Source organism: Heterodontus francisci, chromosome 47 (assembly GCF_036365525.1).
Source record: "Heterodontus francisci isolate sHetFra1 chromosome 47, sHetFra1.hap1, whole genome shotgun sequence".
NCBI lineage: Eukaryota > Metazoa > Chordata > Chondrichthyes > Heterodontiformes > Heterodontidae > Heterodontus > Heterodontus francisci.
The window spans coordinates 13,397,263-13,421,026 of NC_090417.1; the positions used below are offsets into that span (position 1 = coordinate 13,397,263).

The following is a 23,764-nucleotide window of genomic DNA, read 5'->3' on the forward strand; positions in this document are numbered from 1 at the left end:
CTGGAAAAGATGTAAAATTTGCCCAATCCAATTTTTAAAAATTCTTTGTTGGGATGTGGCAAAGCCAGTATTTGTTGCCCAGCCCTAATTGCCCTTGACCTGAGTGTCGTGCTGGGCCATTTCAGAGGGCAGTTAAGAGTCAACCACATTGCTGTGGGTCTGGAATTACATGTCGACCAGACCAGGTAAGGACGTCAGATTTCCTTCCCTAAAGGACATGAGTGAACCAGCTGGGATTTTATGACAATCGATGATAGTTTCATGGCACCATTTAATAAGACTAGCTTTCGCTTCAAGATTTTAATCAGTTGAATTTAAATTCCATTAGCTGCTGAGGTGGTATTGGAACCCATGTCCTGGGCATTAGCATAGGCCTCTGGATTATTACCACTGCACCATCATCTCCTCCTCAATCCTGATGCAGCTCCTCGCAGCTGATTTTCACCATTCTGGTCCAAGTCTTGGACCAGAAAGCTTATTTGTCCTCTGGAATGGAATGTGTAAGTGGCAGGTGTCCAGCTGTCTCAACCTTGCCAGTATCAAAAAATACACTGAATGAAATGAATTTTCTTCACTTGAGGCTCTTCGCCGAATGAAAAGCCTCTCCTTTTTCAAAATTATTTGTTCTTTACATGTGGGCTACAATTCCAGCACAGCATGTATTGGCCATACCTCAAGCCCAGAAAAAATGATCGTGTTTGAACTGCTTTCTCAAGACACTACTGCCCTCACGTGGGTGCACTCACAGTGCTGTCTTGCTGCCATGCAGCTGGAGACTTTGCTTCTTTTCTGCAGTGAGTTTATTCTGGGACTAATTTAGCTAATAGTTTGCAGAATAGTTGAATGTTTATAGGATGGCTGGTGGGCCAGCTTAAAGTATATCCTGCATTTCTGGTTCAGCTTAAGGTGTAGCTTATTTCAGTGTTGGCAGCGACATAATCTACAAATTGGCAGAGTGCACAAAATGGCTAACCTGTCATCTGGGGTTGGCACAGAGTCTTTTCCCACAGAAAATCCAAGAATCTGTGGTGCCAAGCCCACAATTGAGCCAGATAGCAATCTGCAGCAATTAGGATCATAGGAACAGGGTTAATCTGTTCAATTCTTGAGCCTGTACAGCCATTCATTGAAACCATGGCTGATCTGTATCTCAACTCCATCCGCCCGCCTTGGCTCCATTTCTTTTTGTACCCTTGCCTCACAAAAATCGGTTGCTCTCCGATTTCAAATGATTAATTGAGCGAGTATTTTCTGCTTTTTGTGGAAGAAAGTTCCACATTTTAATTGCCCTTTATGTGAAGATGTGTTTCCTCACTGAATCCCCTCAGTGACTCGACCCCTTGTCCTGGAGTCCCCCACAGGCGAACATGCTTATTTCTATCTATCTTATCAATTTATATTCTAGTCCTCTGGTTATAAACTCTGACATTCCATGAGTGTCTTCAATTTTTTTTGTGCCTGACTGCTGCATTTGAGTGAATATGAACATGGTCCCCTCAGTCACTTTGCACTGTTCCTGGGTTTCACTGTTTAAATAATACTTGGATCGATTCCTTTTTGGTCCAAAATGGATGATCTCACACTTAACTATTTTGAGTACGTATCTATTCTCCTGACGATCCCGTCTGCAGCCACCGAACCAATCTGCTAACCAGGTCAATAATTTGCCTTCAATTTTAGCTGACTTTCTCTTCGATAGAATTTGATTCAGTGCCTTCTGGAAGTCCACATAAACTACATCCGTAGATATTCCCCTTTAGTCCTTCAGTTACATTTGGTTCAGTCACGCAAGCTCGAGGAACAGCACCTCATTTTCCGATTCGGCACTCTCAACTTTCAACAATTTCAGAGCATGACAGGCCCTTTTTTATTATCATTTTATTTTATTTTGGTCATTTTTTTTTTGCCATATTCCTGCCTTAAACCTGGTTTCCCATGTTTGTGCTTTTGGACGGAGTTGCTCATTATTCTGTCGTTAACACTCTGCACTAATGCTTTGTCTTTCACCACACCATTTGCACACTCTAACCTACTTGTCAGTTAATCTCTCCTGCCCTCTGCCCTATCACACGCTTTCCCTTTTGTTGTCTTCCCCCCCCCACCCCCCAACCCTGCTTCACGTGCTTAAAACCTATTACATTTCGAACTGTTGCTAGTTGTGATGAAAGGTCACTGACCTGAAATGTTATCTCTGCTTCTCTCTCCACAGATGCTGCCAGACCTTCTGAGTATTTCCAGCACTTTGTTTTTCAGTTCAGTCACTTTTGTTAGACATGATTTACCCTTTGCAAATCCATTTTGGCTCTCTTTGATCAACTCAAGTTTCTCTAAATGCTTAGTCACTCGACCCTTAATTATAAATTCTAACAGCTTCCCTATGACTAAAAGCTCCAGAATTTTATGGCTTCCCTCTCAACTTGTCTAAAGAATGAAGTCGACAAAAATGGCCCTGTTAACATGATGCCTGTATTCTTTAATTTCAGAGTTCATTGTTATCCACAATGGCATCATTACAAACTACAAAGATCTGAAGAAATTCCTGGTGCGTATATAGTAAAATCATTATTTATGAGCTTGGCTTTTTTTTTGGATTTTATTGATCGAGTGCAAATGCATTCAATTACATCCCCTTATCAGTTACGCCATCCCCACCTATCCCTGATAAGTGCTTAGATTGGGCAATCAGTGTTAACCATATGCCATTATATAGGTGTCAACTCCCACAACGAACCTTATTTTTCATAAGATCTGAAATGGTCCTACACTTAGATTGAATGTAAAGATCCCACTCGTTTACACAGTGCCTTGCTGTTGAGATGACAGGAAGGCAAACGACCTTCCCAATGGTCTCATTATGATCATTATAATGTCTATCACAACATCCTGGTGGCAACACTGATGCTGATCTTCGTTGTACAATTGTTGCAATAGAGCCCAGTTTAGTAACCCAGCAAAGAGGAGATTGCCCTCTGGCCTTTCTCCCTTTGATATGATATGTTGATGTCATACTGCAGTACACTGTCAGGTGAACTGCTTATTTCATTTTTTAATTTTGATGGGACAAAATCACGGCATTTCTGCAGTCGCCAGTTAGGATGCAATCCTGATAAACTGGGTGGAACCTTTTCCAGCTCGCAACCCCACTGGTGTCTATGGGCCATCCACTTGCGAGATCTTCTCAGAGGCAGCCAGTTTGTTTGGATTGTGTAGACGGGAGGGCCAGTGGGAGCTCCCGAGGCGAAGTGTAACACCAGCCCTGTTGTGAAGGCTGTGCGCTGCTGATCTGCAGAGAGCAGGAGAGGGCAGCCCAAGATGGAGGCGCAACTCTCAGTATGTGACCAGCAGTTCATGCCTCCTGCCCAGCACACTCCAGTGGATCCATCTGCAGGTGAGGCGAATCCACATGCAAGCCTTCGCTGGTAGAAGGCCTGAGGTTTCTAAGTTTGTACCCTCAAATTTAAACTTTCGTGCTGATCTCATGACGTCCTGACTTCCCACTGTGCTCGCACCTCCTGTGAGTTGGTGAGCTGCACACAAAGTGGGGGTCCTATGCCCCTTCAGCAAAATCTCAGACTTTTCAATAAAAGGCCACTAATTACTTCAATTAATGCCTCAACTAGATCGAGTGGATACAAGAATGTACCGGGCAGCTGACTCAAGGCGCGAGCTTCTAAATTTGATCCCTGACCCGCCTCTGTGGGACTGGAAAGATTCCGCACCAGTGTGTGCAATCTGTTTGAACTATCCAGTGCCAAACGCTGGCTTGCTGATTCTGAGCATTTGTAACAGTTTCTCTTCAGACATCTCTCTCTCTCTTTCAGGAAAGCAAAGGTTATGAGTTTGAATCCGATACTGACACAGAATCTATTGCAAAGCTGGTCAAGTACATGTATGACAACCGTGAGAATGATGATATCAGCTTTGCCACCCTTGTGGAGAGAGTCATTCAGCAGCTGGTAATAAATTAGTTTGAATTTTTTCCTTAGAATTTCGAAGAGAAAGATTAGCATTCATCGTAATACTTTGGGCCTCAGAAGACCATTGATTCATCTAACCTATTTCTCTAAATCTCCCAACTGGTTCCTTACCTGCTTGTAGGAAAGGTAACTCCAAATAGCAATTCATCCAGACTTTTTTTGAGATCTGTTATGACATTCTGTTTTCACCATCCCAGCTGACAATGTGTTCCCTTTTGCTTTTTAAACAAAAGTGCCCTAAATTGCCTATGGTCCTTGGACACTATTGGCACCTTCTGGCAACCTTAGTACAAGCGGAATCTCCTGCGGCATTATTCACAGATAAAAGAATTTAAAATAATTTCTCTACATGTCTTTTTCTTCATCTATTTCCCTTATTGTCTTCTCTTGCTCTCACTGTCACTGGTTTTCTCTGACCATCTTTCTCTCATTCCAACTGACCCTTTAGAGGAGCTTATTCAGCTGCTTCTTCAATGACCTTCCCTCCATCACAAAATCAGAATTGGGCTTGTTCGCTCATGATTCTATAGAGTGTTCAGTACCATTCACAACTCCTCAGATACTCAAGCAGTCCCTATCCACATGCGACAAGACCTGGACAACATTCAGGCTTGGGCTAATAAGTGGCAAGCTGAATCCCCCACCGTTAACATGCATCACCCAGAAACTTAACTAGATGAGCCACGCAAGAACTGTGGCTACAAGGCTGGGAGTCACCCACCTCCTGACTCCCCAAAGCCAGTCCACCATCGACAAGGCACAAGTCAGCAGTGTGATGGAATACTCCCCACTTGTCTGGATGAGTGCCGTTCCAACAACACTCAAGAAGCTCGACGCCATTCAGGTCAAAGCAGTCCACTTGATCAGCACTCCATCTAATGCCTCAAACACTTCCTCCCTCCACCACCAGCACTCTGTGGCAGCAATGTGTACTATCTACAAGATGCACTGCATCAACTCACCAAGGCTCCTTTGATAGCACCTTCCAAACTCACGACCTCTACCACCTAGAAGGACAAGGGCAGCAGATGCATGGGAACACCACCACCTGCAAGTTCCCCTCTTAGCCGTAGCCCATCCTGAGTTGGAACTATATCGCCGTTCCTTCACTGTCACTGGGTCAAAATCCTGGAACTCCCTCTCTCTCGGCACTGCGGGTGTACCTGCACCAAGTGGACTGCAGTAGTTCAAGAAAGTGGCTGACCACCATCTTCTCAAGGGCAGTTAGGGATGGGCAGTAAATACTGGCCTTGCCAGCGACCTTCACATCCCATGGAGGAATTTTTAAAAATTACATCGCCGTTTTATTTTTCAGAAATAATAATCCTGAGGCATTATCTAAAGTTTCACACTCGTGTTGGCTGGTGAGATAGGCTGTCTTTATTCTGCTACCATCTCCATTGTGACGTGTCACAGGTCTGCCTGTTGTCTCTCAACTTACAGTTGTTTTCTGTTTTGCTATTTAACTTGAGAACATAACAAGTAGGAGTATACCATTCGGCTCTTCTCGTCAGCTCCGCCATTCTTAGAAACAAACTATTTCAAACTACCACAATCACAAATCCATCCTCTCTTTTGCTCCCCAGACTCCGCATGTTGTTAATGTATCCAGATACCAAACACCTACCTAATATGCTGCTGGTAATGGGCGCAGTATATTAGGCAATGAAGGTTAACTCCAAAAATGATCTTCAATTATCGGACTTCTCTCAAATCTGATTGTGACCGGAACCTTTGTAAATTGAGAAAATCTAATTCATGGAATGACATTCTGCTGGTTTAACGATTTTACATATTGCTTTATAAATTATCAGCCTTGGCTCAGTAGTAATGCACTCATCTGTGGAGCAGAAGGTTGGGAGTTCAAGCTCCACTCCAGAGACGAGCACATAATCTCAGTAGACACTTCAGTGCAGGAATGAATGAGTAAGACTGTGTTAGGGCTGAAGACATTTGGAGGAGATATTAAATTGGTCTGCCTGCTCCGTTGAAGGTGTAAGATCCCTGAACACATTCAAGAAAACTGGAGGAGTTCTCCTGGTGTCCTTCAACCAAGAGTACCTAATCAGGTTAATTAATCATTCCTCTCATTGCTGTTTGTGAAACCTTTCTGTGCATAAATTCGCTGGTATATTTTCCTACAAAATAACATTTTCAAATTATTCATTACCTATAAAGTGCTTTGTGGCACCCTGAGGATGTAAAAGGCGCTATAGAAATCCAACTTTTTTGCGCTTGTTGAAAACCCCTCTCAGAAAAGTGAGTGAACAGAGTCATGGCTAGTAACCTGATCTTTTTCACTTTGAAGTTATGGGCCAGTTCGCTCACTCGACAACATTCAAGACACTCATATTTTGTCTTCAAAACTGGTATACGTAGGTCATAGAATCAGACAACGTTTATGGCACAGAAGGAGGCCACTTGGCCCATCGTGTCAAAATAGTGCAGCTCCGTTGTTTCAAGGTCTTGATTTTTTTCTCTGAGCAGGGAGCATTATGAAATTATTGCCAATACATAGCTAGATAACATTCCCACTGATTGTACTGCACTTGAAACAATCCATGCGCAAAAAGCAAATCCAACAGTCCAAAGCACTGATCTAACTTAATTTTCTCTTTATGGCTTGCAAGCTATGAATTGTCAGTTCATTGTGAGCAAGGCTGCTCTTTTGCTGCCCATGTGAGTTTAGCTGCTGTGCCTTGAATACTTAACTAATACACAATATTTGTGTAAAAAGAAAGCCTGTGGGAAGTTACAGTATTGGTTCATGATCTTGCTCAAGTTGGTTCACCAGACTAATCCCTGGGATGTGGTATTGTCAGGAGAGATTGAGGAAATTGGGCCTGTATTCTGTGGCATTTCAAAGAATGAGAGGTGATCTCATTGAAACTTAGAAAATTCTTACACAACTTTCAGGGTGAATATAGATCGTATGTGATGAGATTGATTTGTGTACTGTCCTGACCTGTTGAGAGAAGTTTTCAGTGTCCTTCATGTACTTGGATACTGTCTGTGAAGCCATGAAGACAAAGCATACTTTTTGTTTGATTTTTAATATACATAGGAGCAGGAGTAGGCCATTCAGCCCATCGAGCCTGCTCCACCATTCAATCAGATCATGGCTGATCATCTACCTCAACACCACTTTCTTGTGTTATTCCCATATCCCTTGATGTTATTAGTATCCAGATGTCTATCGATTTCTGTTTTGAGCTTCCACAGCCCACTGGGGTGGAGAATTCCACAGATTCACCACCCTCTGAGGGAAGAAATTCCTCCTCATCTCAATCTTAAATGGCCTATGCCTTATTCTGAGACTCTGTACCCTGGTTCTAGACTCACCAGCCAGGGGAAACATCGTATCTATATCCACCCTGTCACCCCTTTAAGAATTTTGTAAGTTTCACTAAGATCACCTCTCATTCTTTGAAACGCTACAGAGTACAGGCCCACTTACCTCAATCTCTCCTCATAAGACAATACCACATCCCAGGGATTAGTCTGGTGAACCTCCTTTGTGCTCTCTCTATGGCAAGTATATCCTTCCTTAGATGAGGAGACTTAAATAGTACACAAAACTCAAGGTGCGGTCTGACCAAGGCTTTATACAATTGCAGCAAGACGAATTTACTCCTATACTCAAATCTCCTTGCAATGAAAGCCAACATACCATTTGCCTTCCTAATTGCTTGCTGCACCTGCATGCTAGCTGTCAGTGACTCATGAACAAGGACACCCAGGTCCCTTTGGACATCAACACTTGCCAACCTCTCACCATTTGAAAAATACTCTGCCTTTCTGTTTTTCCTACCAAATTGGATCACGTCGCACTTAGTTGCATTATATCCCATCTGGATAGAGCACCACCCAAAATCTCCTTCCAAATGCAATAGTTCCTGAAGAGGATATTATCATTTGGATTTCACCCTTTGGGTGTAACACTTTTTCAACTTGGAACAGCAATGAGGACAAGTGCAGGGCTGCACAATTTTATCCAGCTGCTGTTTTTGGTTTTGATTGAGTTAGATGCTACGCTTGCTTTTTAGTTCCAATCCAAGCATGTGCTTTGTTTTCTAGGAAGGTGCTTTTGCTCTGGTGCTGAAGAGTGTCCATTACCCAGGTGAAGCTGTTGGAACCAGGTATGTAGATTGGTACATTGTATGCATGATGTAATTTTCTCTCCAGCTTTACAGTATCAGTAATAGGACAGATTCTGACATATTTAGTATTCTATTTCCTGGAACGGGGAGCAGGCATTAGGACTTGGAGTTACTCAGTAGAAGGTAATTAAGTGCATTTGGCTGATCAGTTGAATGTGGTCAGTAGCTGATAAATACACTGAACCTCCCTGTCCTTCAGTATTTCTCCTGAAGTCTATTGGTCCTCAAATGAGGATGCAGCACACAGCACTCCAGGAAAGATTGGACTTAGAAATAAAGAGAAAATGGGGTAGTAAACAAACTGCAGAGACAAATTTCAAAGAAGCAATACAATAAGTGGGATTTTTAACAAGTTTTTTTTGGCAGATTAGAAATTGGAAAAAGTCTCCCAGGACATTTGTTAATGAAAACAATGATCAGAATATGTTATTTTTTTATTGAAACAGAGTTGACATATTTGGTTTCGGATTTGTCTTCCAAGAAAGTGGATCAGAATTCATGTTTATGTCTGTCGTTTTATTGTGATAGTTGATTTGGCTCTTGTTGTCCAGCACAACCTGACTCAATTATAAAGGTGATGATTCTGCTGCATTATGACCAGTAAGAAACAATGAGTGCAACATCAGTTCAACATCAATTGAACATCTGCTCGCTGGTAAATGCAGCATAGAACACTACCATCAGGAAAAGGGTACAAAGACTGTATTGAAGCAGCTGTGGCCCACAGCAGTACTTAGCTCAGTCAGATAATGACACAGTTTGATGTACGGTATTGACAGCAGCTACTTAATTTAAACATCAGGTAATTTACAAAATAGTTATTGCAAATAACTATAGCCTGGTTTCTGAATTAGAACATGTCAGTAGCTTAATTCAACTTAACATTGGCATAAAAAGACAGTATCAAGCACTCCTTGGTAATTTTTCTGTATTACAAGGTGATGGGGAACAGTCAGACACTTCGTATTAAAGTCTGTGATGTTAGTGTGAAGACATCTGGCCTGTTCAATCAAGTTCCCATCTAATTGCTCTGGTCCAAGTTTGCAATTTATCCTTTTTGTTTTCGTATGTTATCAGTCTTTTCTCAACTTCACTCATAATGTTCAGCTTTGAACTCCAAGTTCAAGGATTGCTATTTTTCGCAGTTAACTGCGAAAATCGTGGCCTTCAAAATATGCGCATTGCAACACAATGATTTCATTCACAGAGAGAATGAGGTTTTTTTTTTGTATTTTGTGTATGCTTCTATTAACTAAAACAGTTGAGTGACTATTGATTTATGTTCTTCTACTTATCTTCACACATGGGGAAATGCCAGCCTCACTGCCTTATAAATCAAGAGTCAGACTCTGAAAAATCAAGAGATTTTTGTATCTAAATCATGGGTTGCTGTTTTATCCAAACATAAACCACGATAGATTGACAGTTGGTTTATAAACCCCATTTGTGCCTTTTTTAATCTCAATCAGGTCAGAGTTCTTGATACAAACTGTATTAATGCAGCTGAAAATATTTGTAAAAGCATATCAGATCTTACCTGTTACCATTACTTTCAGAAAAGAAGTGGTAGAATGGGAGGCAAAGTCAGCCTTTCATGGTACTTCTCATCCTGTGTGCAGCAAATGTCTCCTTTTGGGAGAAAGTGGCCTCCCAGCTCTTCCCTTGGGCCCTGGCTTTAACTGTTTTTTCGACTGTCAATCAGATTGACAATGTTGAGGTTTCCGAGTTTTAACCTGAGATTGAGGGAGCCTGAATTTTATTTCGAATCGCATTTGCTGGAGCTGCCATAGCTGCAGTTTATCAGAATTGCGCCACACTTTCTCCTATTCTTATCATCTTCTGACCTCTTTATTATTCAGCTCCATTTTTTGATATAACAAAAACCTCCTCTTCAATCCTTACATTCATCAGAAAAAAAGCATTGGTTCGACTGCCTCAAATAATCACCATTTTCCATCGAAGTTCATGTTCTAATGAAAGCTTCACAAACGCATCTGTACTTAATTAACAAGGGTAATAATGAAGGAGTCTTTGTTTGACCAAACCCTTTGCTCAATGTTTCTCTTCAAGGTCAACAAGTCAATGACAAGATTCCAATTAAAGCCTTCCATTATTAAACTAACTTCTCTCTGCATTTAATTAAAAGTTGACAGGATACATTTTAATGTTGGTAGAACGATCTGAAGTCCCAAGACAGCTGAATGAAAGGTTCAGAAATCTCCTTTGCGTAATTTGTGCCACTTGGGTCATGTCCGTTGAGTTCAAATGAAGTTCACATGCCTATTTTGCCTTATAATTCCAAGATAATGCACAGCAGTGAATCATGAAACACTGGAAATGCTAAAGTTTCTGCAGTCTTATATGATGACCATGCAATGCAGTGCTGTTACTGATTGTGATTGACACATTGTTCATGTATTTTCAGGTTAGCGGAACGCATGGATATTTACCTCCATTTTTCAATAAATATTATGGAATTCCTTCATCCTGTGACTTGCATTATATTGTATCAAATGGTATATATTGTTATGGCTTTTGTCGAAGTGTTAAGTTAGCTCCATCATGATTGAATTGAAGCCACAGCATTTTCTCTTCCACTATTGAAGCTAGTAACTGGAGTTTATTCCTGTGGTGCAGTCCTCATCTTCACCCAGCAGCAGTCGGGAAGTTAAACTTGGATATTCCCACTGTGATGTACTTGGATAGATGGTGTTATTCAGAGCAGCCATGATCTCATTGAATGGTGGAGCAGGCTTGAGGGCTGAATGGCCGCCTTCTGTTTTATATCCATGTTTTGTCCTTTTTAGAAATACCAAGAATAATCGTTAATCTATTTCTTTTGTCCTTTCAGGCGTGGGGGCCCTCTACTGATTGGCGTGCGAAGTCAACACAGACTCTCCACTGACCATATCCCTGTACTGTACCGCTCAGGTAAAGGACTTAGATCACCTTCTGTAGGATCTTGTGGCACCCTATTGAGTTGTCCCCTGAACAGGCCCATAATGTAATTGATGAGACCAGCCTCGCCTTTAATGCACGGCACATATTGATTTTAGTTGGGTTTCAGTATGCTGCACATAATATGCTGGCCATGAGCCGTCGAGTCATCGAGCCAGGACAGACAATGCCTCTCTGACCATCGCTTGCCTGGAATTGTAAAGTGTTGATTTGGAATCATGAACGCGATGTCCTGCAACAAAGTATCCAGTATCCAATCTCTGTCACCTGACCTTCAAAGTGTGAGCATTTTTTGTAAAGTGACAGAAATTAATCCAAGAATAATAGAATGGTTCAATCCAGAAGGAGGCCATTCGGCCTGTCATGTCCGTACCAGTTCTCTGCAGCAGCAACTCAGCTACTTCCACTCCCCCATTTTGTCCCTGTAGGCCTGCAAATCTTTTCTCGTCAGGTAACTGTCCAATTCCCTTAGGAGAACCATGATCGAACCTGTCACCACCACACTTGAAGATAGTGCATTTCAGATCCGAATCGGTTGCTGTGTAAAAAAGGTTTTTCCTCATGTTGCCTCTGAATCTTTTGCCAATCACCACAAGTATTTTGTGTAAGGACTGATATTTCATTTGGGACACATCTTTTCACACATACTTGGGCATGTCATAGAATAGGATCACAGATATTTACGGTACAGAGGAAGGCCATTGGGCCCAGCAGTCAACATGGCTCCATTGAAGTTCCATTAATTCTTGCATCTCATCACTTCCACATTCAAATTTAGTTAATGTGTTATTCAGAAGCTTTCTCACGTGTCAATTAAGTGAGACTGGCACAGGAGCAAGCTGCAGCAGAGTGGCAGGATGCATGTTCATCTCTACTCCATTGACTTGCCAATCTCAGCCACATGACTGGAGAGCCAAGCAGATGACAAGCATTTCCACTGTTGGGATGAGGGTGGGGGGAATTGTCCACTTTAGCAGCGGCACTTCTGGCAGCTGACTTAGAATAGCATGATGCAAGCCCAACAACAGGTGGTCATGTTGTGTGGAGGAGCTACCTGACCTGGGGGTGACTGAGGGGCAAATGAAGGAATTGGATTCCCCTGCTGGCCAAGTGGGCCCACAACATGATCACCAAGTGTTTGGTTTAACTCTTGGTTGGTGCTGTATGAGTTGACTTTGTTCAAAGAAGCAGTGGGGCATGACAATTCACTTGAAAGTCCCGAACCTAGTAGGGGAAAAAGTCAGCCAAGGTTTCTGCTCTTGATGGCTGTATAGTGGCCCAGGTGGAAAAGTACAGATCTAATATTAAGTGGCAGCACCCCGAGCAGCAAGTAGCTTGCTGACGACTGGTGACCTTGGTGTGAAGAATGGTATATCTGGTGGTTATTACGTGCTGGAAGCATACTTGAAAATATCCCCAAACATGACTCTGGGAAGGTTGAGAGGACCTCAGATAGAGCAAAAAGAAATGCATTTTCAATCATCAAACAAAGAACCAAGTACACTGTGTAGAGGGCACTTGGTGTTTTTGTGAAGCGTTGAAACTAGTTTTCTGACTCGGGGGGCGGGGGGGAGGTCAGTGATGCTGCTTTTTGGGCCGCAACACGTGGAGTAAATCATGCTAAATGCAAAGCAGATCGATAAAGATTCACATTGGTGCATGATAAAAACTTTTGTTAAATATTTCATAAAATTCTACAGCATATGCAAACGCAAAGTAACATATTAACATGGGGATTTGATTAATTCTACATGAAAAATGCCATGCAGCTAGAAATGACATTGATCTGTCCAGTATTTTAAAACAGTTGTGAATATAAACAGATGAATGCATCCATTACAAAGCCCACCCCTGGTCAGTTATATCTGGACCGGATCTAGTTAAAGAAGTACATGGTCCATGAGAAGCTCCATGCTGGATTGTTGGGCAAGTGTTTATTTCAGAATCTCTTTTTAAAAGATCAAATAAATCTGAAGACTTTTTCAGTGGCGCATATTGGGATTCTGTTGATTATTACAGTTTTTAAAAGCATTTTTTTAATATGTCAAGTTCTTGATCTAATCAGGCGAAATAGGCAGAAATCAAGTTCTTCAGGTTTCATGTTTGTCTTGTTTCCCCATGAAAAATCCAATGCTGAGCCTTCCTCAACAACGCAAGTCATAGTCATCGAGTTCTCCAGCACAGAAACAGGCCCTTGGGCCCATTGTGTCGGTGCCAGCCATCAAGCACCTATCTGTTCCAATCTCATTTTCCAGCACTTGGCCCGGAACCTTGTACGCTATGGCATTTCAAGTCCTCATCTAAATACTTCTTAAATGTTGTGAGGATTCCTGCCTCTCCCACCTCTTCAGGCAGTGCGTTCCAGATTCCAACCACCCTCTAGCTGAAAACATTTTTCCTCAAATCTCCTCTAAACCATCTTCCCTTTACCTTAAATCTATGCCCCCTGGTTATTGACCCCTCTGCTAAGGGAAATAGTCTTTTCCTATCTATGCCCCTCATAATTTTGTATACCTCAAACAGGTCCCCCCTCAGCTGTCTCTGCTCTTAAGAGAACAACCCCAGCCTATCCAGTCTCTCTTCATCGCTGAAATGTTCCAGCCCAAGCAACATCCTGGTGAATCTCCTCTGCACCCTCTCCAGTGTAATCACATCCTTCCTATAGTGTGGTGACCAGAACTGTACACAGTACTCCAGCTGCGGCCTAACTAGTGTTTTATGCAGCTCCAAAATAACCTCTCTCCTCTTAGGTTCTGTGCCTCGGCTAATAAAGTTAAGTATCCCATATGCCTTCCTAACCACCTTATCTACCTGGGCTGCTGCCTTCAGTGATGTATGGGCAAGTACACCAAGGTCCCTCTGACCCTCTGTACTTCCTAGGATCCTACCATCCATTGTATACTCCAGCATGGAGCTTCACTTCCGTGGTCTGTCCCAGCAAGAGCAGAGCCTTTGCAATGTGCTCTCTTGCAAAAATTCAAGCTATCCATTCTATCGTCTATTTTTGGTAAAATTTTACTTTCATTATATAACTTTGCACTTTCAGCTGATTTTAAGATGGATGACAAATCTACGGAATCAGAAAGCAAATGCTTAGGTCGAGTATTGAACCTTAGTTGAGCTTTTATGCCTTGTCTTATCCTGTCACTTGGAGTGGTGTGAAACTTGACAATTAACCTGCTGCAGGGTTCAATGGGCATAAAGTTTCTTCCTATCTATTGGTGATTGGTGCTGCTTTCCTGTAAGATGCATTCAGCTGCATAACAATATAGAACAAGGAGGGAAAAAAACTGGAAGCATTCAATGGGTCAGGCTGCCCTACATTTGTCTCAGCGCTGAGTGTTTGCAGCTTTTTCTGTTGTGATTTTCGATCCCAAGGTACTTGCTTTACTGGATGACTGATCACACCATCCTTTCAGGTCCAGAATCCATGTTAGATTTTCATCTTTTGTTCCCTGCTGTGACTTGGAGCTTTGTAAAAGTTGACAATTGGATTTTAGTCTTTGTTGATTGGACATTAACGATTGCCATTGCTTTCCAGCAAGTAAAGATGGTCATGCCCCATTGCCTCTTGGAGGCGGTGCCATGGATATGGGTTCACAACTTCTGCAGGAGCTTTGCAAGCCTAATAGCTTTGTAAACAATAATACAGAATGTATGTCTCCCTTTATATATAATTATTTTTTAAAAAGGCTCACATACACATCTTGATTTCCTGAAAAACTGCTTGATTTGGGTCAGCAGCAACGCCAGGCTTATGTTTCTCCCCATGTTAAGTGATACATCTCGTGGAAAACAGCACCAACCTCTGTCGACATTTAATTAAAGATGAGCTATCAGGTTTACCTTCAATGCACAGAATTTTGCATGTTTCTCTTTCTTTCAATATCTGGGACTGATACGTAAATAATGGAATGCCTAGAGAGACTGGGGATTTTGCATTTGTCTCATATTGCCATGGTGTAAATTCATATCATCATGCACTTTTCTCCTGTGGTGGGTGTTAGGGAACTCATGGCTTTTGATGGCAACACATCATCCACACACTTAATTGGTCCTAACATAAAATCTATGCATCTTCCCCTTTAACGTCATACTACAATTTATTTGCTAAGATGTGTTTTCAACCTCGGAGAATGTAAGAGTGAGCTTCCATCTTCATCGCTTCCAGTGCACGACTTCAGGTGCCAGGTGGAAACTGGCATTATTCCCAACTTCCAGTTTCCATCCATTAAACTTCAGAATAGATAGCAGGATTGTTTTTGTAATCGCGAATCATGCGGACGATAAATTGGAGGCGTATCTGAAATCCTGATGGATGTTTCTGACGCGTGAACCTGTGCTGAGAGCTCTGGAAGTAACAATTTTCTCCAAGGACGATTGGGCATTCCTGGACAGCTGAGCAATTAAATTTAAGGAATTAATAACTGCACTTTCAAAAGAGAAGCAAATGATGCAGAAAAAGAACAAATAAAGGCCCATGTTTAAAATGCATGGTGACATCCTCAGGATATTCTGAAGGCTGTCTCAGCCCATGATTGTGAAATCACTTGATATGCAAAGAGCTAAGTGCCACAAACAGCATTGAGACAAATAACCAATTAATCTGCTTTTGGTGGTGCTGCTTCAGGAAGGAATCTCAGCAAATCTACCAGGTGTCCGCCCTGCGCATCTTCAGATAGCATCATAAGAACTTATATGCTGACCCAGGCAGGCAAACAGAGCCTCAGCTTAATATCTCATCTCAAAGGCCGTGCCACACAATTGCCAGATTATGAGGACCTCCAACAAAAGAGTGTCTACCCGCCTCACCCTGACGTTCAACAGCATTGCCATCACTGAATTCCCCCACCATCAACATCCTGGGGTTACCATTGACTAGAAACTTAGCTGGAACAACCACATAAATACTGTGCCTACAAGAGCAGGTGAGAGGCTGGAAATTCTACAGTGACTAACTCACCTCTTGACTCCCCAAAGCCTATCCACCAACTGCAAGGCACAATGTGGTTAAAGCTTAAAATACCCTCTGAAATGGCCTGGTAAGCCACTGGAACTCCCTTCCGTACAGCACTGTAGGTGTACCTACACCACATAGACTGCAGGGGTTCAAGAAGGCAGCTCATCACCAGCTTCTCAAGGGCAATTAGGGGTGGGTAATAAATGATGGCCGAGCCACCTCCCTCCACCTCCAGTGCACAGTGGCAGCAGTGTGTACCATTTACAAGATGGACTGTAGCAACTCACCAAGGCTTCTTCGACAGCACCTCTCAAACCCCTGACCTTTACCACCCAGAAGGACAAAGGCAGAAGACCACCACTTCCAAGTACCCTGCAGTCACACAGCAGCCTGATTTTAAAATATTTTTCCATTCTTTCATTGTAGCTGGGTCAAAATTCTGGAACTCTGTGCAAAACCGCCCTGTGGGAGCATCATTACCACATGGACTGCAGCAGTTCAAGCAAGCGGCTCACCACCACCACCTCGAGGCAATTAGGGATGGGCAGTAAATGCTGGCCTTACCAGACGCACCCACATCCATTAAATGCAAACATGAATTTCTTGCCTGTTTTTAACCATCAAAACTTCAAAGTGAAGTTCGAGAAGTGGACAGACACTAGGAGCCCTGCTTAAGCCAGGGAAAGTTTGGAAATAACAAAGATAAAAATATTTATTTTGAAAATATGATTGGAGTCTGTTAAAGGGTCAATCAAATGTCTCTTCCACCTCTGGAACTTGATATCTCTCAGAATCCATTGTGTTTTTTTCTCTCTCTCTCAAATTACAATCAGGTTGGACTCAGACAGTCTGTGCCACCGCACCTGCCTACGATTATGATGATTCTTATATTCAGGTTGTTACCCATGGCTCAGTGAGTAACACTTTCGCCTCTGAGTCCCAAGGTTCTGTGTTCAAGTCCAACTCCAGGACTTGAGCGCAAAAGAAATCAAGGCTGATACTCCAGTGTTGCACTGTTGGGGTGCCGTCTTATGGGTGAGATATTAAGTGGAAGCCCCGTCTGCCCTCTCAGGGAAATGGAAAAGATTCCATTGTACTATTTGAAAGAAGCGGAGGGGAGTTATCCTTTGTGTGCTGGCCGATATTTATCCCTCAATCAACATCACTAAAACAGATTATCTGGTCATCATCTCATTGCTGTTTGTGGCAGCTTGCTGTGCGCATACTGGCTGCTGCAATTCCTTTGTTACAACAGAGATGACACTTGGGAAAAAAATGTCATTGGCTGGAAAGCGCTTTGAGCTGCCCAGTGATCGTGAAAAGCATGATATAAATGCAAGTCTGTCTCTCTTTAAGTGTTGAATTCTCGTCACTGCAGAGTTCAGCTCTTCCCTGCAAAGAGGGAAAAGTGGAAATCTATCGGCAATGCTTGTGGACCATTTGCTGGCCAGCTTCAGAGTAAAGTTGTTGATGGTCTTGGACCAGAGTGCCTGCAGAAACTGTGAGCAGCAAAGAAGGGCATGGGGAAGTGGAAACAATTCAAATCTTTTGTTCCATTTTAGCTAGCAGAGGGATGCAGTCTCTTTATGAAAAGAATTGAGAGTTCTCTGAGGAATGTTACAGGGGCTGATGTATGGATCGGATTTTCTCTCAGGTGGTGGCCTTTGATCATTTATTCTGTGTATATGCATTGATTCTCATGTCCTGGGTCCAATAGGCAAGGATAAGAAGGGAAACTGCAGCCTTCCTCGGACTGACAGCACCACCTGCCTGTTCCCAGTGGAGGAAAAAGCCGTTGAGTACTACTTTGCATCAGATGCCAGGTAGGTGACTTTGTCCCAATTACCTGATCAAACTGTTTTGTGATGCATGCAGTAGAGCTGGGGATGTAAAGCATTGATTCTCGATGGGCAGGTCTGTGGTTGTAGAAAGTGAATGGACAGAGACTGCTGAGCTTTGTGTTTACCTCTGAATAAAGTTCAGTGAAAGGGTCTGAATCTTCTCTGCCTGGGTTCCAGGGAGAGAATAGTGTGCCGACAGACAAGGAGGCCTGCTGAGATCACAAGCAAGATACTGTGAATATATGCTGCACGGTGTACTGTAACGTGTGTCATGCTCATGTCCAACAGCGCAGTTATTGAGCACACCAACCGGGTGATCTTTCTGGAGGATGATGACGTGGCAGCTGTAGTAGATGGGCATCTCTCCATCCACAGGATCAAACGGCGAGCTGGAGATCACCCAGCCCGTGCCATCCAGACCCTGCAGCTGGAGCTGCAGCAAATTATGAAAGGTACGAGGGCCGTGGGTTGGGCATGGATCCAGGAGCTGCATTCTGGAGAGTTAGTTTCTCAGATTTCCAAGTGCAATTCCTTGACCCAGAAGTGGAAGAGTGAAATGTACTCGCCAGCCACACCAGTGTTGCTCTGTACTTGACAGTTAGGAAATTATATCGTGTATACGACACCGAAATAGCCCGTTCAGCCCGTCTCTTCTGGTTTTATACTTAGCACAAATGTCCTCGCATTCAATCTACCTCATCTCAGCTTTTCATCACATCTTTCTATTCCCTTTCCTCTCATGTATTCCTCTCATTTGAAAGCATCTAAGTTATTTTCCTCACTTTCTTGCTGAGGTAGTTAGTTCCACATTCTAACCATTCTGAGCGAGAAAAAAATTTCTCCTTCATTCCCTCTTGGATTTAATCGTAAATATCTTGTTTTTATGGTCCCTGGTTTTGGTTTCTGCCACAAGTGGAAATATTCTCCCCACATCTATCCTGTCCAGCCCATAACTTTAAAGACTTCTATCAGGTCTCCTCTAAGTATTTTCTAAAAAGTAAAGCCCCAGTCTGTTCAATGTTTTTGCCCTGGGGCCACTCGACCTGCAGTTTTCCACCGAGTTGGGACTTAGTCGGAATCATTGTGGCACCAGCAGATTGTACTTTAGTTAATGACAGAGGATAACTGGGGTGCTGTTGCAAGTGAGCAATATTTGCAGGTTCATGACACTGTCTCGCCACATAGTGTGACCAGAAGCCTCCATGTGAAGCCACTTACTTATGCTGGTCATACTTGATATGATGAGTGATGAACAGTACCCGGGAAAAGTTTGATATGCTCCTTCTCTCAGGAACAGTTGCACTCTGCATGGAATTATGTCTCTTTGCTGTTGCCTTCAGTAGCTTGATTTTGACTTGGGTATGGAACATGGGCAATGTTAATGGACTGCACAAATAATCTGGAGACACGAGTTTAAATCCTACCACAGCAGCTGGAGAATTTTAATTCCTAAATTAAATAAATGTGGAATAAAGCTCAAGTATCAGTAATTATTTATTTGTGAAACTATTGTCATAGAAATCCATTTGGTCCTGTTGGGGAAAAAGCCTGCCGTTATTAAACAGTCTGGCCTCTATGTGACTCCAGACCCACAGAAATGTGGTTGACTCTGAAGTAGCCTTGCAAGCTGTTCAGTTGTGTTAAAAAGCACTGTGATGGACTGGAGCAGTTCAAAAACGTAGCTCCACGCCACCACTTCCTTGAGGAAAGTCCAGGGTGGGCAATTGATGCTGATCTTCCAGCAATGTCCACATCCCATGAATCAACTATGAAAAAAAATACAGGACAGATTCATTTTTTACGGAGCTTTTAGAGCTGGCAGAGAGGAGGCTTTCATTCCATCAGTCCAAGTTGGAGTTGATCCCAGGTCTGGAGGTGAATAGCAAGCAGGCAACTGACTCTGTCAGCGTGTACTGTGATTGTGTAATAAATTCCATGTGTACTGACGAAAAGTGATACCATCTGTGCCATTTCAAAATCTACAAGTTTTGCCAAATTTTATATCAGTAATTTTTCTGATACAGAAGAAGGGAAAAACGTTCAAGCATAGCACAGCTTTATTTCCCTTGGGCACTCATTCGATTTTTGTTTGGCCAGCTTTGTTGGCGCAGACTCTTTATACCTGCATGATAAAATCCATTTATTTATCCCATTTTGGGGACTGCAGAACCTTTCACTGAAATGGGAGCTTTATACTCATGATATATAGAGTATGCCTATCAGGGCTTGGTGCTCCACAGAAAGCAATTTTCAGTCTGAGTATTGTTGCTGCTATACAAGTAGTTTATTATTTCCAAGTGATCACTTTTGGATGTACTCTTCCTGCAAGCAGACTTCAGCTTTTTACTTGGGTTACAGCAGTTTCAAACAGAGCCAGAGACTGTGGGGTGACTTGGAAGTTGATGCCCTATCACCTCGGACAAAAATTAGGAGAAAACCCCAGAATGAAGGAAATATCTCAGAATACAGCAGGAGGAAACTGGCTTAGGAGAAACCAAACCAGTGCTGCCAGGACATTGTGAGATCCAGTCGTGGCTCAGTATAGGTGAAAAAGTATCAACCTTTTTATTTATACTGTGTTGGTTCCAAAGCATCTCATTCTCTCAGTCCTTTTACATAAAAAGACACACTCATCATTGATAACAAACCTGGAATCTGGACATGTGGTGACACCAGTCCCAGGACTGCTGATGTGAAAGGACTGGGTACACATCAAGTTACATTGAAAAATGCATCGTTCAGCCCCTTGTCAGTGGAGTGGTGATCTTATAATATCTCACTTCTGTCTCACCTTCCCCCTAATTTTTATTTACAGGCAATTTCAGCTCTTTTATGCAGAAGGAAATCTTTGAGCAGCCTGAGTCTGTCTTGAACACAATGAGAGGAAGAGTCAACTTCGATGACTATACAGGTAACAAGGTTGAAGAGCAGCATTGCTAGTGCTGTTTTACTTTCATAATTAACTCTGCAATTTTCCTGTCAGTATTTCTTTTTCATATGCGCTGAGAGCTGAAGCTTTATCAATCTACCTGCACTGACGTCCATTACTGCATTATTATATTCTTACATGGGAAGTGAGCGTCACTGACGAGGCCAGCTTTTGTTGCCCATCCCTAATTGCCCTTGAACTCAGTGGCTTGCTAGGCCATTTCAGACAGCAGTTAAGAATCATCCACATTGCTGTGGGTCTGGAAGCACATGTAGGCCAGACCGGGAAAGGTCAGCAGATTTCCTTCCCTGAAGGACATAAGTGAACCAGATGGGTTTTTACAGCAATTGATGGTTGTTTCACAGCACCATTGCTGATTCCAGATTTTCATTAATTCAGTTTAAATTCCACCAGCTGCATGGTGGGATTTGAACCTGTGTCCTGAGCATTAGCCTGGGCCTCTAGATTGCTAGTCCAGTGACATTACCACTGCACCACCATCTTTCCCTGACAGCTGGACTAACTCTGTAAACCTTCCTTCCCCATATCCTTAGATACCTTTGGTTAACTAAGACCTATCAATCTCAGTTTCAAAATTAACTATTGACCGAGCATCAATTGCCATTTCCAGAAAGGAGTCTCAAATTTCTATGATCCTTTGCATGAGAAAATGTTTGCTAGCTTCGTTCCTGAAAGTCCTGAATCTAATTTTTACACAATGTCCCCTCGTCCAGCGAATATTCTTTCTCCACCTATCTACCCTATCAGTTCCCCTCAATATCATGAAATCTTCCATCACATCACTCCTTAATCTTCCAAATTCCAAGCAATATAACCCTATATTATGTAATCCACTTGGAAGTCTCTTCCAAGTATCAATTACTGTTGATGAAATGCTTGCTGATAACATTTGTAAATTTTCATCAGGCTACTTGAACCGTGTGTGCCTTGTCCTCACAGCAAAATTTAATACACATAGATAGCAATAAAGGTACAAACTGCGACTGTGTAGTAACAACAAAATACTGAAGATTGTCAGCATCTGAAAAGAGGAAAGTTTAAAGTTTTGGGTGGTATCCTTCAGTGAAATTTCCATCATCAAAGAAAAACCCCCTTTAAAGGACTGAGCAACCTGCCTTTCACTTTCAGGCGCAGGGAGACCTGCCAGGTATTGTATAGAATGCAGAGAAGAACAACAAGACACATGCCAAATTTAAAAGCAATGAGTCATGAAGGAAAGATTTCAAAAGCTCAACCTGTGTAATGTGCAACGACAAAGGTTAAGGAAGGATGAGAGGGAAGATGGGCTTTATCAAGTATTAATGGGAAGAGATGAGGTGAGCCCAGAGTATTAAATGTTGGCCAGTCTAGTCAAACAAGACAGAATTTTAAATTCTTGACAGGTAATTTGCAATTAGATCTCCAAGAAATAATCGTCGTTCCAATGGTGACAAATATCTGGAATGTCCAACCAGCCAGCAGCCTCAAAGATGTTAAAGATGATCAAGATGCAATTGGATGGCTGGGTCGCTGAGTTGAAATGAACAGGGACACACTCAATGGGCCAAATGGCCTTTTCTCGTTTTTGTCTTGGAATTCTTGGTTTGTATAAAATTTGTGGTTTGTCTGATATTCCATGAACAAGTGATGAGTGTTCATTTCTTCTTTCACAGTGATTCTCGGCGGCTTACAGGATCATATCAAGGAGATTCTGAGATGCAGACGTTTGATCCTCATTGCCTGTGGGACAAGTTTTCATGCTGGTGTTGCTGTAGGTTTATTTCTATGGTATATTAGTGAAAATTATAGATTGCCCTAGTTATTATTGGAATGTGTGACACCATCACAGTTTAGGAATGTTGTTTTTAAAAAGCAGGAAGAAAGGTTTTGCTGCCTTAGGCTCTGCACAGAGATGGTTAATCTTGCTTGCTGCAATATGCAGCTGCCTTGAATTGATGGACTAATGGACCACCTGGTACATTGTTGAGCCATGCAGAGGAGGAAGGTCAAAGGTTTCATTTCCATTCTGTGGTGAGTTAGTTCATCTCAGCTGGGCTGGTAGGGTTGGGTGCAGCACAGTTGGCCACATCATTCCAGGAAAGATAGAATTTGCATTGGAAACCTCCCTTATTGCATCTCAGAATTGGCCTGAAGTGATGGTAGAAGAAAGCAAACAGTCAGGAAACATGTCGTTTTTCAGCAATGTCTTGTCATTAATGTGCACTTATTTCATTCGTCTTCACCTTGCAAATTGTTTGCTTAACCTCTGTCATTATCCTCCACTCTGACTCTGTCATGTAAAAATCCTGCACACCCGTCAGCCCTATTCGTGAAACAGTGTAGTGGCTTTTTGTCGCCATTCTCTTTCTCCCCCCCCCCCCCCGTAGTCAAGGCAACTGCAATGTCCTTGTTAACTTCATTCCACGGTCTTGTTCTCACTTATTTCAAAGGACTCAACGGGGGAGATGGTGGCAGAGTGGTAATGTCACTGAATTAGTAATCCAGGCTAATATCTTGGGTGCATGGGTTCAAATCCCAGTGTGGCAGCAGTTGGAATTTAAATTCAATTAATTCTGGACTTGAAAGCTCGTCTCAGTCATGGTGCCACGAAACTATCATCGATTGTCGTAAAAACCCATCTGTTTCACTCATGTCCTTCAAGGAATGAAATCTGCTGTCCTTGCCTGGTCCTGCTTACATGTGTTTCCAGACCCACAGCAATGTGGTTGACTCTTAACTGCCCTCTGAAATGGCCGAGCAAACCACTCAGTTGTCGAGGGCAATTAGGGATGGGCAACCAATGCTGGTCTTTCCAGCGACATCCACATCCCATGAAAGAATTTTTTAAAAAGCCTATCACTTCAACCGTGCATTCGTTTTCTGGGGTCACACAATCTCTCCAGCCTGCCAACGCCATCATCCCTGTTTCCCTGTGTGAG

At 42.6% G+C, this 23,764-nt stretch overlaps 1 protein-coding gene across 1 annotated transcript in view; it reads left to right on the forward strand.

The window, feature by feature from the left end:
• Positions 1 to 23,764, forward strand: part of LOC137357099 (glutamine--fructose-6-phosphate aminotransferase [isomerizing] 1) — an 82,238-nt gene that overhangs the window by 19,267 nt on the left and 39,207 nt on the right. Inside the window, exons 5-12 of the mRNA XM_068023127.1 lie at positions 2,484 to 2,542; positions 3,822 to 3,956; positions 8,055 to 8,116; positions 10,989 to 11,068; positions 17,773 to 17,878; positions 18,185 to 18,348; positions 20,712 to 20,807; positions 22,499 to 22,596. Of these exons, the coding sequence (XP_067879228.1) occupies positions 2,484 to 2,542; positions 3,822 to 3,956; positions 8,055 to 8,116; positions 10,989 to 11,068; positions 17,773 to 17,878; positions 18,185 to 18,348; positions 20,712 to 20,807; positions 22,499 to 22,596 (800 nt within the window). The remainder of the gene's footprint in view (positions 1 to 2,483; positions 2,543 to 3,821; positions 3,957 to 8,054; positions 8,117 to 10,988; positions 11,069 to 17,772; positions 17,879 to 18,184; positions 18,349 to 20,711; positions 20,808 to 22,498; positions 22,597 to 23,764) is intronic.